Source organism: Pteropus alecto, unplaced genomic scaffold (genome assembly GCF_000325575.1).
Source record: "Pteropus alecto unplaced genomic scaffold, ASM32557v1 scaffold7, whole genome shotgun sequence".
Taxonomy (NCBI): Eukaryota; Metazoa; Chordata; class Mammalia; order Chiroptera; family Pteropodidae; genus Pteropus; species Pteropus alecto.
This window is the reverse complement of record NW_006494614.1, coordinates 13,101,873-13,117,256: the sequence shown is the minus strand read 5'-3', so window position 1 is coordinate 13,117,256 and position 15,384 is coordinate 13,101,873. Positions and strand designations below refer to the sequence as shown.

The 15,384-nt window shown below is 39.9% G+C and overlaps 1 protein-coding gene across 1 annotated transcript in view; it reads left to right on the top strand.

Moving 5' to 3' along the window:
• MRAP2 (melanocortin 2 receptor accessory protein 2) overlaps positions 1-13,104 on the top strand; it is a 40,461-nt gene extending 27,357 nt beyond the window's left edge. The window contains exons 3-4 of the mRNA XM_006926343.3: positions 1,232-1,331; positions 12,176-13,104. Coding sequence (XP_006926405.1) covers positions 1,232-1,331; positions 12,176-12,569 — 494 coding nt within the window. The 3' untranslated portion in view covers positions 12,570-13,104. The remainder of the gene's footprint in view (positions 1-1,231; positions 1,332-12,175) is intronic.
• Positions 13,105-15,384: the final 2,280 nt, after the last annotated feature.

Genomic DNA, 15,384 nt, shown 5'->3' with positions numbered 1-15,384 from the left:
AAGGAAGGGCCATGGAGAGAAGCACATGACCAAAATGTCATGAGACTCAGAGGAAGGAGAGAGTCCTCAGGTGGGGAAATTAGTCCTTGGTGAAGGAGGTGGCGTAAGGAATGGGCTTGGAAGGATGGATGGACTTTTATCAGCTCTAGGTGGGGGCAGGGTTTTCCAGCCAGGTAAAGGTAAGAGCCCCTGAAAAGGCTTGGGTCTTAGGAAGCTGTGGCTAAGAGTTAAGGTAAATACAGGGACACAATGTCCCTAAGTCTGATGGGAAACATAGGATTTAAAGTAGGGGTGAGCTGGAAGAAAATGATAATTTTAATAATAATAGCTGGAAAATGTGGGATACCATCTTCTCAGATGACAAACATTGTATAAAGCGCTTTATGTATGGAATCCTTTTTAATCTGGAAAAGGTCAATTTCATCTTTGTTGAAGAATTTTTCATAAAAGAGATATCAGAGCTGTGATAAAGGAGGTTCATACAGAGATGAAACACACAGAAAGATAGAAGACAGAGCCCGCAGGACGCCATTCACGTGTTAGCAAAAGATAATGAAGACCTGAGCTATTCCAGTGTGAACAGAAGTGAAATTACAAAATTGGGTTGTTTTGAATAAGAATTCTTTTAAAACTTCATATTGTATTTAATTTTGCATTTTCAAATTAAATGGAAATGCAATCTCTACTAAAAACTGTATTCGCTAGCTCAAGGCACTTCAGTGAAATCTTAAAGACCTACACAGCCTAGGTTCCTTCACCGGGATGTGGAAACCAAGAGTCAGTAAGGCCAAAGTCTCTTAGTGTTATCTGAGACAGAAACCCAGCGGTGACAGATACTTCACTCTCTCTCATTCCGTATATCTCATATGTCCTCAGATGAGGGATGGGTCAAGATTGTCTCATAAAGTCATGTATAGCAGTTCTTCCATTTATACTACAATGTAGTATTTCACTGTATGAGTAGACCGCATTTGTTCATCCCTTCGCATACTGATTTACATTGTTTCCAGGTTTTTTTTTGTGGGGGGAGGTTAGGGGTGGGGGAGGGAGTGGCGGGGGAGGGAGTGGCTATTATGAATAAAGCTTCTACCAAAAAAAAAAAAGAGAAAAGATCGCATCATAAGATTATTGATGTCTTCTCTCATTTTATGTACCAGAAAGCTCAGATCCCTTGAATGTTCAAGTTTTCAGCTGCTGTGAAATACTAATCCCAATATTAACTGTCTTGCAGATTCCATTGTGATTGGATTTTGGGTTGGTCTTGCAGTCTTCGTAATTTTCATGTTTTTTGTGCTGACCTTGCTGACCAAGACAGGAGCTCCACACCAAGAGTAAGTTTGGGCCGTTCCTAAATGACTGTTAAGACCCACAGGAAACTGAAGAAACCGAAATAGTATCCAGGGCTGGGGTTACTTCCAGTTGATGGAGAGATGGGCCTGGTTATGGATTTGCTGCCTGGACTCAGGTACTTATGGGTGGGATCTGCCTTCTCCTGGCATTTTGCTGCTTGCCTCTGGAGCTTGTTTTCAAGTGGACCCTTATTAACCTGGGTTTCTTTGTTCTTTTGCATAGTCTTAATACTGATACAGGCATGATTTTTATATTGAAATATTTATTTGTTAAGATGTATTTCTCCTTTGTCCCCAAATAGGTGACTCACCAGACTGAAAACAGTGAAAAAAGACAACAGCGAAGCAAGATGAAAACTAGTTTTTAAAAACATTTTAAGGAGCAGAGAAATAGTTGTTACAGAGTATTAGACTGAATCATTGACGATAAACACTGAGTTGAACACTTGAGTTTCCTTGAAATTAGGATAAAAAGGCAAATGCTAAGGATTATGTGATTTCTCATAGCAGGATAAAGACTATTTGTTTTAGGCTTTAGATTTAAGAAGGAACTTATTACATGGGCGCTTAAAGAACACTGAGTAACATCAGAAGGTATTCATTTAGTTATGGTTTGCAAAAATCTCAGAAATGTTTTAGAGAATTTTTTTTATTCCAACTCTTTTTAAAAAGAGAAAAATAACATGTTGAATCCCTTTATACTTGACCCCAGCAGGCACAGGTAGCATAGTCAAATTAGGTAATTAGAAGAGCTTTTGTTGGAGAGACTATTCACAAGTTGTGGCCAGGGAGGAGGACAACCCTACAGGATAGGTGGCACCCCAGGGCTCGCAACACTGAGTAGATACCACCCCAGTCTGAAGGGGGACTGACTGGAACCCAGGAGTTCTGCAGAAAGGGCAACTGAGAGGAGCTGTGACTTTGGGTCTAAGAACACAGCTAACCCAATGAGACCTCTCAGAGATCTTACTTTCCTCCCCCTTCCTCCTCTCGCACGATTGCTCCCATTGGCTGAACACAGCACAACCAGCAGCCAGACCTGCCATCAAAGATGGGGAAGGGTAGAAAGGGAGCTGGGGAGTAAACTGAAGAAAGTTAGCACAAATCCTAACTTTTACATCCACTATCTCACGTAATCTCTACAGCCTGGCAGCAGTATTCTTGTTATTGTATTTCATTACTCAGTCTCCAGTGTCTGTTGTTTAGTCTCCAGCCTGCACTTGAGCTATAGCAAATGCCTGGGTAAAGGGAACAGTTCTGCCTACAACTCAGCTATTTCCAGACATCAGGGTCTGGAAAAAGATTAAACACATTTTAAATGAAAGGAAAATGCCATGTTATTGAAGCATATGAAGACATATGGTTGAGAATCTCTTTAACAGCCACTGAAAAGCCGCTAAAGACATATGAACTCTCCCTTTCTCTTTCCATGTCCTCATAGACATCTGCACATGCCTTTGCTTCTCTTATATTGGTCCACGGGATTTGAAAATGTGGTGTCAATTGCAACAGTAGTAAGAGAAGCCAAGAACAAACTCAGATTAGGGCACATCTCATAGAGTGGTCAGGGAATAATAATACCCTATTATCTTCCTTTTCCTCTGAGGGACAGATGGATTTTTGCAGGGCTATTGAGACGGATTTATTTGATGTAGGATGCAGGCAATTTTATAGATGAAAACACTAGCCCAAAATAGAACATGACCTCCTGCAATGGTTAATTTTATATGTCAACTTGGCTAGGCCATGGTACCCAGGTATTTGGTCAAACATTATTCTAGATGTTTTGCGGTTATTTTTTTAAATTAGATTATTTAAATCAATATTCTTTGAGTAAAGCAGATCATCTTCTATAATGTGGGTAGTCCTTATCCAATCAACAGAAGGCTTTTCTAGAGACAGACTGACCTGCCTCTAGCAAAAAGGAATCTGGCAAAAGACTGTTTTCAGACTCGAACTGCAACTCTGCCCTAGGTGTACAGCCCTTTGGCCTTCCTGCAGATTTTGGACTTGCCAATCTCCACAACCACATAGACCAATTCCTTAAAATAAATCTGTCTCCCCTTCTCTCTGTAGACAGATAGAAAGACAGATAGATGATAGATAGATAGATAGATGAAAGATGATAGGTAGATAGAAAGATACATACATACATACACACACACACACACACACACACACACACACACACACTCACTCACTCACTCATTCACCTATTGCTTCTGTTTTCTGGAGAATCCTGACTGCTACGTTTCCTTAATATGTCTTGATGACCTTGGTGATCTCAGTGACTTGCATTTCCATTCTTCCAATTGGCAGTTCAGGCCTACTGCAAATGGTTTCTCTTTTGACAGTGGTTTTGAAAAATCTCAATCAAAGAACAGGGGTCATTGTAACTCTACATGCTATTAATGAGGTTTAGGAGAAAATCTAAACTTTTTTTACTTTTAGTAAAATAATGGATCAGCCCTCGGGCCACACCTTAAATACTTTTTTTGAGTCTGAGGCAGTGTAAGACATGGCATTTGGTTGCAGTCTATCATAATAGAAAACTGAAAGAAACAGACGTGTGGAAAAATCCCTATATGGATCAGTTAAACAAGCTTTTAGATCTTAGTAAACTTGACATTTATTTGGCAGAAATTTTCTCTAAAATGAATATTATTTTTTTCATTCAGCCAACTTTAATGTAAAACAACCAATTTTAAATTTGCCTGTGATAATTAGGCATTGAGGAAAGAATTAAAAATCATTGAGAATAATGAGAGCTTTTAAAAAAAAAAATTACCATATGCCAAGGTCTGCTATTCACTTTATATGTATAATCTCATTAAGTACTCATGGGAAGATGAAGTAGTAAACCTTTTAAGTATTCTCACTTTACAGATGAGAAAAATGAGGCTGAACCACTTGTCTGAGGTCTCACAGGTAAAAACAAACAAACTAACAAAAACAAAACAAAACAAAACAAAACTGTGGAGCGAGTCCTCAAACTAAAGACTCTTTGACTCTGAAATTCTTGTTATGAACCACTACATTAAATTATTTCATATCAGTAATTTTTAACCTCCCCTTTCTATCGAATGAAAGATATTAGTAAGCAATTAGATTTGTTTTCTTTTATCACATACTGGACCAAGCATGGGCCCCAGAGTCATACATTTCCAGATTTACTTACTGAAACTTTGGGCTGGATTTTTAACCTCTTTATGTTTGAGATTCGTCATCTGTAAAAATAAATAGTATCTGCCTCCTAGGATTTGGGAAAGATTAAGCGAGCTAACGCCTGTAGAGCTGCTGGCGTACCCTGGGCTCACAGTGGCACTCAGTGAAGATTAGTTCACCCCTTCAGTGTTAGTGGAAGTCCTGGTGAGAGCTGAAATGTCTATGCAAAGAGCAGGAGAGAGAAGAAGCTCATCTTCCCCTGCGACAGCCAGGTCCTAAGCATTCATGCAGCAGCTACACTTGTCAAAACGTTGCCTCATTCAACCCCAGCTTCAGCTTGAGTGTGTCTCTCAGTAAAACAGTAAGATGAATTTGGAAAGGAGGCTCAGTGGAGGACCATGGTGATGGGTCAGAAGGGACCGACATGTCGGAATTCTGACTGTTTTATATATCAAGCTCTCTTGGTAGTTACCAAGGATATCTTTGATAACTTCCTCAAGTAGGATATCAGGTAGCACACTTTTAGAATGTGACTCCGGTGTTCTGTTTAAGATACCTGATCAAGTCTGCAAGCTCAAAATGAACTAGTGCTGAATCTACAACTTAACTCTATCTTTTTCCCCATGGAGGCAACTCAGGGCAGGGCTGAGTGGCTTACGAAGATCTCATCACTACTGACATCTGGGAAGAGTATGTGCATCCCTTTGACAGTGGTGAGGCCCAAAGATGGCAGAGACCACCACCCCTGCCCCAGCTTCGTGTGCCCATTCCTTCAACAGACATCACTAATCAATTGTGTTATCTTCCCTGCATAGCTAATACTTTGCTTCAGAATCATTTTCAAACCACCACTCCAGGCAGCCATCAGGAAAAATCACTGTTTACCTGAGAAAGAACATATATTTGACATCCGTGGATGGACCTTCATTTATTAGCTTTGGATTGCAGGGCTGAGATCAATTCAACTACGCAGAGCCAATGACACTACAATAAAATGGGCAAGTTTTCCCCTTGAAGTTTTCGTCTTGGGATCATATTAGATTAATAATTTCAGTTCTGGGATCAATGACTACGGAGTGACTTCTGTTAAGGGAGGAAATGTGCAGCAATCAGACTAGGTTATGAGACAGTACCAACTCCCAAATCTCAGTATAACACAACCCAGACTCATTTCTTGCTCAAGTTACATATCTTCCAGGGGTTGGCACGAGCTTCTCCACTTGTAGATACATTGTCCCCACTTCCCAGCTTTCTTGATTACTGTGAGGGGCAAGAAAAGCCTGGTGATCTCACCCCTGCTCCCTGTTCTTCATCCCTTCCTCTCATAGCTCATTGGTCAGAACTAGCCACACCCACCTGAGCCCAGGCTCAGAAGGGTAAACTGTGAATCCAGAAGGAGAAGCCAACCAGATATTGGTGCTCACTAGTGAAGTACACCGCAGAGGGATAAATGCTATCACAAAGCTGACATCACCTTTCTTAAAAGCTTTTAGGCCCAAGATGTAGCTTTAATGGGGATTATTTTCCTCATGGAATATTTGCTATTCTGTGACGGGGGTGAGTGGGGGGGGGGACCTCTTATCTGGATTCTTTATGGATAGTGATGATTAAAGAACCATTTTCCCCTACTTTCTCAGCTAAAGAGCCATTTATTCTCTTTGCTGTCTTGTTAAAGCATTATAGCCCCATTATCATAAATCTGCCAGAGAGAGAGAGTTACAGGAAAGGCTTAGATCGCATTTTTATGTTGAATATTTTGGAATTCTTAAAAAATATATATCAAGCCCAGACGTCATATATCTCATATACCCTCCTTCGTAGCCTTTGCTAAGTGCACTTTGTCCAGGTGTGTGTGTGTGTGGGGACGGGAGGAAGGTGTTCTTCATTAGGGGCTCATGACTTTGTAAAAATGGAAATTACATTTTACCTTGAGTTGCAATTTACCTGAATATGGCATTCACTAAAAGATGAATATAGTACAACTAAAAGCTAATAGCAGGAAAGTGTCAGCTTTCAAGGTGTTTATAGTGACCCAGGTCATAGGAACTAGTTGGCAGAATGCAGATGCAGTGAGTAGTTCCCGAGGAGGTCCTGTCATTTGGAGGTGTCTAGAAGTCTATCACTACCAACAGGCAGAAAATTCGACTATTTTATGTATCTGATTTCATTTATCCACCTTCGTTCAGGAGTTACTTTTAGTTACCCATCACTTAAGAGGTGTTTACTGAGTGCACAGCTGCGGGCTTGCCCAAGGCTATGCCAAAGGTCATCCTAAGGAAGCACAATCTTCCATGCCCCAGAGAGGCTGACATCTTCCTGCTAAGTTCCACTGACTGCTAATGCAACCAAATGGTGCTTCTACACACAGAGAAGTGTTTGGTTGGAGCCTCTACTTGGGCTAATTACATGAGATAAAGCTCTTAGCATAGGCTATGGCTCCATAAATGTTAGTGGTTATTACTATTTTCTCAGGTTGTTAAGTACAGAAACTTTCACTCTTATTAGGTCTTCGTTTATCTTACGCATTTTTAAAAGTCCACGGGAAATACCAGACTCCCGCAGCTGGTCTGCCCACCGCTTTTCACGAGCAGGGCAAACCTAAGGAGAGTTGTGGGCTTGCTAAGACTCTTTGTATAGCAGCAGATACTTCATTTTTAAAAACTAGTCATAAATCTGGAAAATCCTAAGGGGAATAACCCAGAACATTATGGGATTTTTTTTTCCTCTGCCAATAGAAGTGGGAGGAGTCTGTCCTCCTGATCTGATTCGTCTTTGTGTCACAGAGGAAGGTACACTTCACTAAACACTGGAGGTGGCTGTGTCTCTCATGGGAATCAGGGCTTCAGACCACCCTGCAGATAAGCCATTCAGAACACCGATTGGGGATCTAATGGCTGCAAGGCCCTTTGAGAGATGCAAAGATAAATAAAATACAGACTAGCAGATAGGAGAGAAAAGACTGCATACAGATAGCTCTGACAGGAGCCAGGAAGGGATACAATCTCTAAGAGAAGGTCAGTAAAAATACAGAAGCGGCACAGGGGAGAGACAGATTGCTGCCTCCATGGAAATCAGAGAGTCTCCATGAGGCAGTGATGTTTGAATTGGACAGTGAAGAAGGTGTTTGATTTTGGCAGACAAAGAGGAGTAGAATGAACAGCACAAGCAAAGGCACACAGAGGGACAGTCCTGAGTGCCTCAGGGGACAGTCAGGTCCCATGTGGCTGGGACCTGAGAGGACTGGTGAAAGAGAACACTGGAAAGGCCAGCGGATATGAGGGTGGAGGGTCTGAAATATAAGGCAGAAGAGTTTGGGGAGTCAGAGTTTGTGAGAAGGAGAATTCCATGGAAGTGAATGAAAGTCACTGTCAGAGAACAGGATGGATCCTCACATTAAAGGCTCTCTGCTCAGGTTCAGATTATTCCACAGGGAGAGAGGATACATGACACAACCCGTGGTGAGAAAAAGAAAAGACTAAGAATCAGAACGGTCTGAAGAGTCTTTTTGTTCTGGCTGCTGCAGTTCAGTGATGTTGCAATCATTGGTTAAGTTCAAATTGCATTTCTTATAACAAACTGAAAACGAGGGGTATAAATTCTTAAAACAAATAAGTGAAACAAACAATTTTAAGGTTCAAGTTTCTATCAAAATAAACAATTGTAACTTTTTAAAGGTTAGGTTGGCACAGGAGTACTCCTGAATACATCAGCTAGATTTCAATTTCATGATAACAGGATATAGAATAGGTAGGACTGAGACAAAAATAAAGGCACTAAAATTCTTGGTGATTCTAAATTGTCTAAAAATTGTCTTCGTCTGTTTAGTCTGCCATCACAGAATGCCATAGACAAGGTGGTTTATAAGTAACAAATTATTTCTCATAATTTGGAGCTGAGAAGTCCAAGATCAGAGTGCTGGCAGGTTCAGTGTCTGTTGAGAACCTGTTTCCTGGTTCATAGATGGCGATCTTCTCACTGTGTCTTCATATGGAGGAAGGAGTGAGGGAGCTCTCTGGTGCCTCTTTTATAAGGGCATTAATCTCATTCATGAGAGCTCCACCATTATGACTTAATCACCTCTCAAAGGTCCTATCTTCCAATACCATCCCATAGGGTATTAAATTTTGATCTATGAATTTTGGAGGGACACATACATTCATCTCTGGAACAAATATTCTTCATTCTTTTTTTTTTTTATGATACTTATAACAAGGTGTTAATTGCTAGCTCAGTCAACATATCAAAGTTTCTCATTATTTCAATGTTGCAGTTATTGAAGCTTGTGGCTTCTGGTTTCAACCACAATTTTAATCAAGCTGAAATTTAAGATGTTTGGTTTTTGTAATTTCTAATTTTCACAGGCATAACCAAAGCACATTCTTCATTAGATTTATTCCTAAGTATTCTATTTTTTTGATGCTATTGTAAATGGAATTATTTTTTTAGTTTTCTTATTGTTTGTTAGTATGTAGAAATACTACAATGAATTTTATATAAGATCAATTTATAACCATAGTGCTGGGATAAACATAAGGAAAAAATGAACTTTGTCCCCTATCTCAGTATAGATCATATACCCAGAAAGCTCCAATAGAACTTTCTGTGACGATGGAAACATTCTCTGTGCTGTCCAATCAGGTAGCCACTAGTCACAAGTGCTTATTGAGCACTTGAAATGTGAATACCAGGAAATCAAGTTTTAAAGTTTACTTAATTTTACTTAATTTAAATTTAAATAGGCACCTGTGGCAAGTGGGTACTTACTGTATTGGACACTATTATTCTAGAAGAAAGCATAGAGAATATCTTCGTGATTTTAGGGTTGGCAATTATTTATTAGAGAGGATATAAAGGCAATAAACATAAAAGTTAACAAATTGAACTTAACTGAAACTTAGAGCTTCTGCTCATCAGAAGACATTTTTAAGAAAATGAAAATATAAATCACAGATCAAGAGAAAATGTTTGCAAAAAATATATCTAACAGAAGACTTTTATTCAGGATATATTACAAGAGAAAATGTTTGGAATAAATATATATTTCTGACAAAGGACCTATATTCAGAATATATTACCAGACTTCTACAAATCAATAACTAAAAACAATCCAATTTAAAAAATGGGCGAAAGACTCATACAGACACTTTATAAAAGAAGATAAACCAATAGCCAATAAGGACATGAAAGGATACTTGATATTATTATACATCAGAGAAGTACACATTAAAATCACAGTGAGGTGACATTTCACTCCCATGAGAATGGCTAACATTAAAAAGACTGACAACACCAAATGTTGACAAGGATGTAGAACAACTCTAATTCTTATATACTGTGGTGAGAGTATAAAACAGCACAACCACTTTGAAAAATTCTCCATGGTTTCTTATAAAGTTAAGCCCACATGTACTAATGATCCAGTAATTCTACTCTTAGGCATGTACTCAAGAGCGATAAAAACATATATTTACAGAGAGAATCTTCAAGAAAGTTCATAGCAGTTTTACTTACAACTTTAAATGGGAAACAATTCAAATGGCCTTTAACAGGAAAATGAATAAAGAAATTGTAGTGTATTTATACAATGGAATTATACTGAGCAAGGAAAAGGACAAACTTGTTAAGTGCAACAACATAGATGAACCTCAGAAACACTGAGGAAAAGAATACAGGCACAAAAAGCTATATATTGATTCCACTTGTATGAATTTCAAGAACAGGCTACACTGATCTGCGGTGATAAAAATCCAAACAGATTGCCTGTTGGAAGTGGAAATGGACTGGAAGGTCAAGAACAGGCAAAGCTGATTAATGGAAAAAGAAATCAGAGCAGTGTATCCTAAAGGGGGTGGACATGGAATGGAAGGATAAAGGAAATATTCAGTATATCTTGATTGAGGGTAGTGGTTACATGGGTATATAAATTAATAAAAACATATTGAATTTTATACTTGTGATCTGTGAGTTTCAGTATGTAAATATTACCCAGTGGTAGGATGACTAGAAACTGCATTGAAGCAAGCTGTGTCCGTGGTCACGGGTTTTCACATACAGGTCTTTTAGTTTATCAGGCAAGGAAAGAGGAATAAAAAGACTATCTATTGAGTATTTAATGCTTACCAGAGTCTAAGACTACAAAGATGAACTTTTCTCTTGTTCTCAGAGAGAGAGAATCAGACCAATTGCATTGCCATCACACCAAGAGATCATGGTGGGTGCTGTCTTGGCTATGTCCCAGGGAGGGATAAAGCTCTCTGTGCCTTTGTTCTTCAGCAAGGGTAATTAATGGACCCAATTCTTAATCCTGAGAAAATGTGGCCTGTGTGATGGAAGGGCTGCTGCACACAGATGGCTTTTTGGGTCCGCGTTCACACTCAGCTGATGCTCCAGACAGGCAGAAAAGCTATTACTCAGAGCTTCTTAGCCCTGCCATTGGGGAATGGTGCGGGCCCCAGCAATCTTATTCATGCTTTTTTTCCCCAAATGTTTTAAGCCCTTCTTTTTGCCAGCTAACATTTTAGCTTATTAGGTCACGGGTTGCTGGCACCCTCATCTCTGTTCTCAAACATCTTTTAAACAAGAGTGAAGTGACAAGGAAAGAAAATCACCCACTAAAATGTAAGACCACTTAAATTTGCATGAGAGCAGAAGTCATTCAGAGTCTTCCTAAAGTGATTGTTCTTTAAATTCTGAACACGTGACCTACTGCATGTCATACTCTTGTGTAAATAAATGATCTTCACATTACTTCTGCTCAGTGGGCAGTGAGATTTGTTCACTAGACTTATTACTAAAAGGAAAATCTCAGGCTTCTGAGAGAAATTTCTTGTGTGATATCACCCTGGTAATCACGGTAGGAGATCGATCTGATGGACTGCAAAATTTCTAGGGTTATTGATCTCTGAAATGCAGGTGACAGTTGATAACTTATTGTTTCGTAAATATGATCGGATTTTCCAGACCTGTAGATTGAATCTATGCTCTTCCCACTCCTGTCACTAACTGGTTGTGAGACTGAAGTGGGCAATCTGATTGCTCCTTACCTTAGCTTGTGCATTTGTAAATTTGGTATAGTAATTTTTGCCCTAAGTGACTGCACTGGTCAGTTTTGAAAATCGAGTGAGATAAATGTATATGACAGTACTTTGAGAAACGTGAAATCATCTCTGCGAGATAATATTGTCATTGTTTAGACTGGCCTGATGTAGGTCAGTTGCTCTAAACTTGAGCATGAGTAGTGATCCTGGAGATTCTATAAAAATATAGATTACTGGATTCTACTTCCAGAAATTCTGAGGGTCTGAAACTCAGGATTCTACCTTTTAAGAAGGACTTCAAGTAATGACAATACAGATGATTGAAGAGTCCCGCTGAGAAATGCTGGTGTATGATGGAGAATATCAGGAGATCCCTCAGCAAGATGTCTCTTTGCAGGAAGGTCCATGGGCCCTCATCTTGAGGCTTTTGCCTTGGGTTTATTTGTACATGTTCAGAAATACTGTCTCTCAGTTCTGATGTCTGTCTGCATGCTCTGTACAGGGACTTGCACTCAATACATGCTCAGTGGAAATATGCCAGCCTGACCTACATGCCGACAACCAGGATTCTGTAGGAGAATGGGCTGGAGTGTAAGCCATCTTTTATTTCACTTTTCTTCACAGCAATGCAGAGTCTTCAGAGAAGAGATTCAGAATGAACAGCTTTGTGTCAGACTTTGGAAGACCACTGGAGCCAGATAAGGTGTTTTTTCGACAGGGCAATGAGGAATCCAGGTCTCTCTTTCATTGCTACATTAATGAAGTAGAACACTTGGATAAGGCCAAAATTTGTCAGCAGACCACAGCCCTTGACAATGACGTTCAACTCCAGGAAGTCATCAGAAGCAGCGAGCGGCCAGAGGAGGAGCTGAATAGGCTCATGAAATTTGACATCCCCAACTTTGTAAACACGGACCAGAACTCCTCCTTTGGAGATGATGATCTTCTGATATCAGAACCGCCTATTGTTCTAGAAAATAAGCCAGTTTCCCAGAGCTCACACAAAGACCTGGATTGAGAAACATGCTCTGTAAAGTGTCTTCCTGAAGATGTTGGATCTGTGTGTGTCTACCAAGAAAACTCCACTCAGCAAGGGTAATAAATTGTGTGCATGCTTGTGTGTGTGAGAGAAAGAAGAGACAAAGAGACAGAGACAGAGAGAGAGAAAGACAGAGAGCCCCTCAGAAGAGAGCCGATTAAGCCATGTTTTATGCCTTTACATATTTGGGACTTTTTTTGGGAATAAAGTACACTGTCTCATCTTGTTGAAAAATTTGGCCACATGCTCAGTGTCAGCATTCCTCGGGGTGGCAGTTATCATACTGCATTCCACTCTGGCCCTGCCGCTACCATGCTCTACCTTTAGCAAGTTGCCTTACACCTCTGGGCTGCCACATTTCTAACTGTAAGGTGAGGAGTCTGGAGTAGGTAATCTATCCCACCTCTAATATTTTATGAACTTATGAGTTTGTATCCAGACAAGGCTGGGATATATACATAAAGCATTAGAAATGAGGGTGCTGCCACCTCTTACTGTAGGATCCCCCAAATGTCTGCACCTTCCACTCTTAACTGATTGCAGCTTTCATTAGGAACCTGAGTTTCTACTAGGACATCAGGAGACTCGTCTCACACAGTCACTGTGGGCAACATTTCTGTTGGTTGTGCTGAAACAGCTTTTCTGAGAATCTCTGCCACCCAGGCTCAAACCTGGGGTCGGCCCTACCCCCTGCCCTCAAGGAGTCCTAATTCATGTTACATCGCATGGCACTTCTGTCCCCAAGGAATGTAGGAAAGATTATCAGCTGAGTGAAGGGGGTGACTTTTGTGTATCTCTGTGTTGATGTATCTGCCTCTGGTCACACTGCTGTGCCACTGGCTACTGAACAAGAAAAGTGCATTTGCATGCTGCCTATTTATTTGGTAGATGTGTAGGTGATGGTCATCTGGCTAGTATGTGGCTTTGAGCTGAGATGGTGAATGGGTGCTAAATACCCCGCCAACAGATATTCAGAGTGGCCTGGTGCAACATAGAGTTAAACCTGCACACTGGTATCAGAAACAATTGGTTGGTTTCTCACTCTGTCAGTTGCATGCATGGCCGGCCAGCTGCTAATCTCTGGGTGGCATTTCATTATGAATTTGTTCACCACTTGTCTTGCTAAAAAATAAATGTATTTGATTGCACAAGAATTTCCTCTGGTTCTTTGTTTTTATACATCCAGGTTTTTTATTTCCTTCTTAAAATTATTCCTTGTTTATAATGCCTCCTAACTTCTATAATTAGTAATTATCCCACCAAAAGAAATCCCTTTTCCATAATGTCTTTGGAGGGAAATATCATCCTTTAAGACTCTAACACTAAACAAAGCAAGGAGTGAAATATTTTTTGTAATTAAAGCTGCTTTAACACATTTTTGCAAAAAAAAAAAAACTTGCTGTTTTTATGACTATTTTCAGAAAAGAGAGCAAGAGTAGTGAAGAATGCTGATTTTATTAACTTCTACGAATATGAATATTATTCATAATTTACCTAACCAAATATAACCCATGAGCTATTTCTTATTAAGATTCAAAGCTATTTAAATGGTAACTTATTTAGAAATAGATTTATTACAAGACTGAAGAACATTTAAAAGTTGGAAAAACACCCATGACTATATCATTTTTATGAACTAAATGTCAAGAACTGTGAAGGATCTAGGATTTTACCCCTCTTGAAGCTAACAAGTTAGCCTGGCACAGCTTTCTGGGTGCTGGCAGAAGACCCTTGGGTCAGAGAAAAGAAGTTCATTACAGCACAGCAGGTAGTGTGTGCTTTATGTTCATGTCGATTCCTGAATTCATTTCCTTTTGCTGCTGTAACAAAGTGCCACAAACTTTGCACCTTAAAGCAAAACAGATTTGTTCTCTCAGAACTCTAGAGTGCGGAAGTCCAAAATCAGTTTTAGTGGGCTAAAATCAAGGTATCATCAGGGCTGTGTTTCATCGGGAGGATCTAGGGAAGAATCCATTTCCTTACCTTTTCTAGCTTCCAGAGGCTGCTCATGGCCCTGTATCCAGCAACCTCTGCTTCTACTTTACGTCTCTGTTTCTGACCATCCTGCCTGTTAGGAGGACCACTGTGATTATGTTGGACTACCCAGGATAATCTCCCATCCCAAGATCCTTAATCACATTTTCAAAGTGCCTTCGCCACATAAGTAACATTCATAGGTTCTGGGGAGAAAGACATGGACATGTTTCAGGGCGGGGGGCGGGTGGGGGCATTAACTTCCACAGCTAATCTGTTCCCAAAGATTTATATCTATCTCACATGTAAAATTCACTTATCTTGTCCCAATATCTTCTAAAGTTTCAATTATTACAGTATCAGCTCAAAGTCCAATATATAGTCTAAATCTTAGCAGCTCAAAAGTCCCATATCTCATCATCTTAATCATCTAAGGCAGGTATGAGTGAGAACCTGGGTATGATTGCCTTGGGGAAAATTTTCCATCTGTGGACCTATAAAACTAGGAAACATATTTGTTCCCAAATATCTGGAGTACCCAGAGAAAATCCATGCAGATATGGGGGGAACATGCAGACTCCATAGAGACAGTGGCCCTACCCAGGAATTGATTTATTTTTTCTCATCAGTGTTAAGACTAAATGACATTGAACAAAATGATGTTATGAGAGGACCTTGTGTCTGTGTCTGTGTCTGTTTCACAGGTGAGAGAACTAAGGCTCTGGGACATTAAATATTTTGCTCAAGTGCAGAGCTAGTAAGTGGCAGACCAAGCTGGCTTTCAAATAAATAGGAAACCTGTGGCAGGCTTGAATGATTC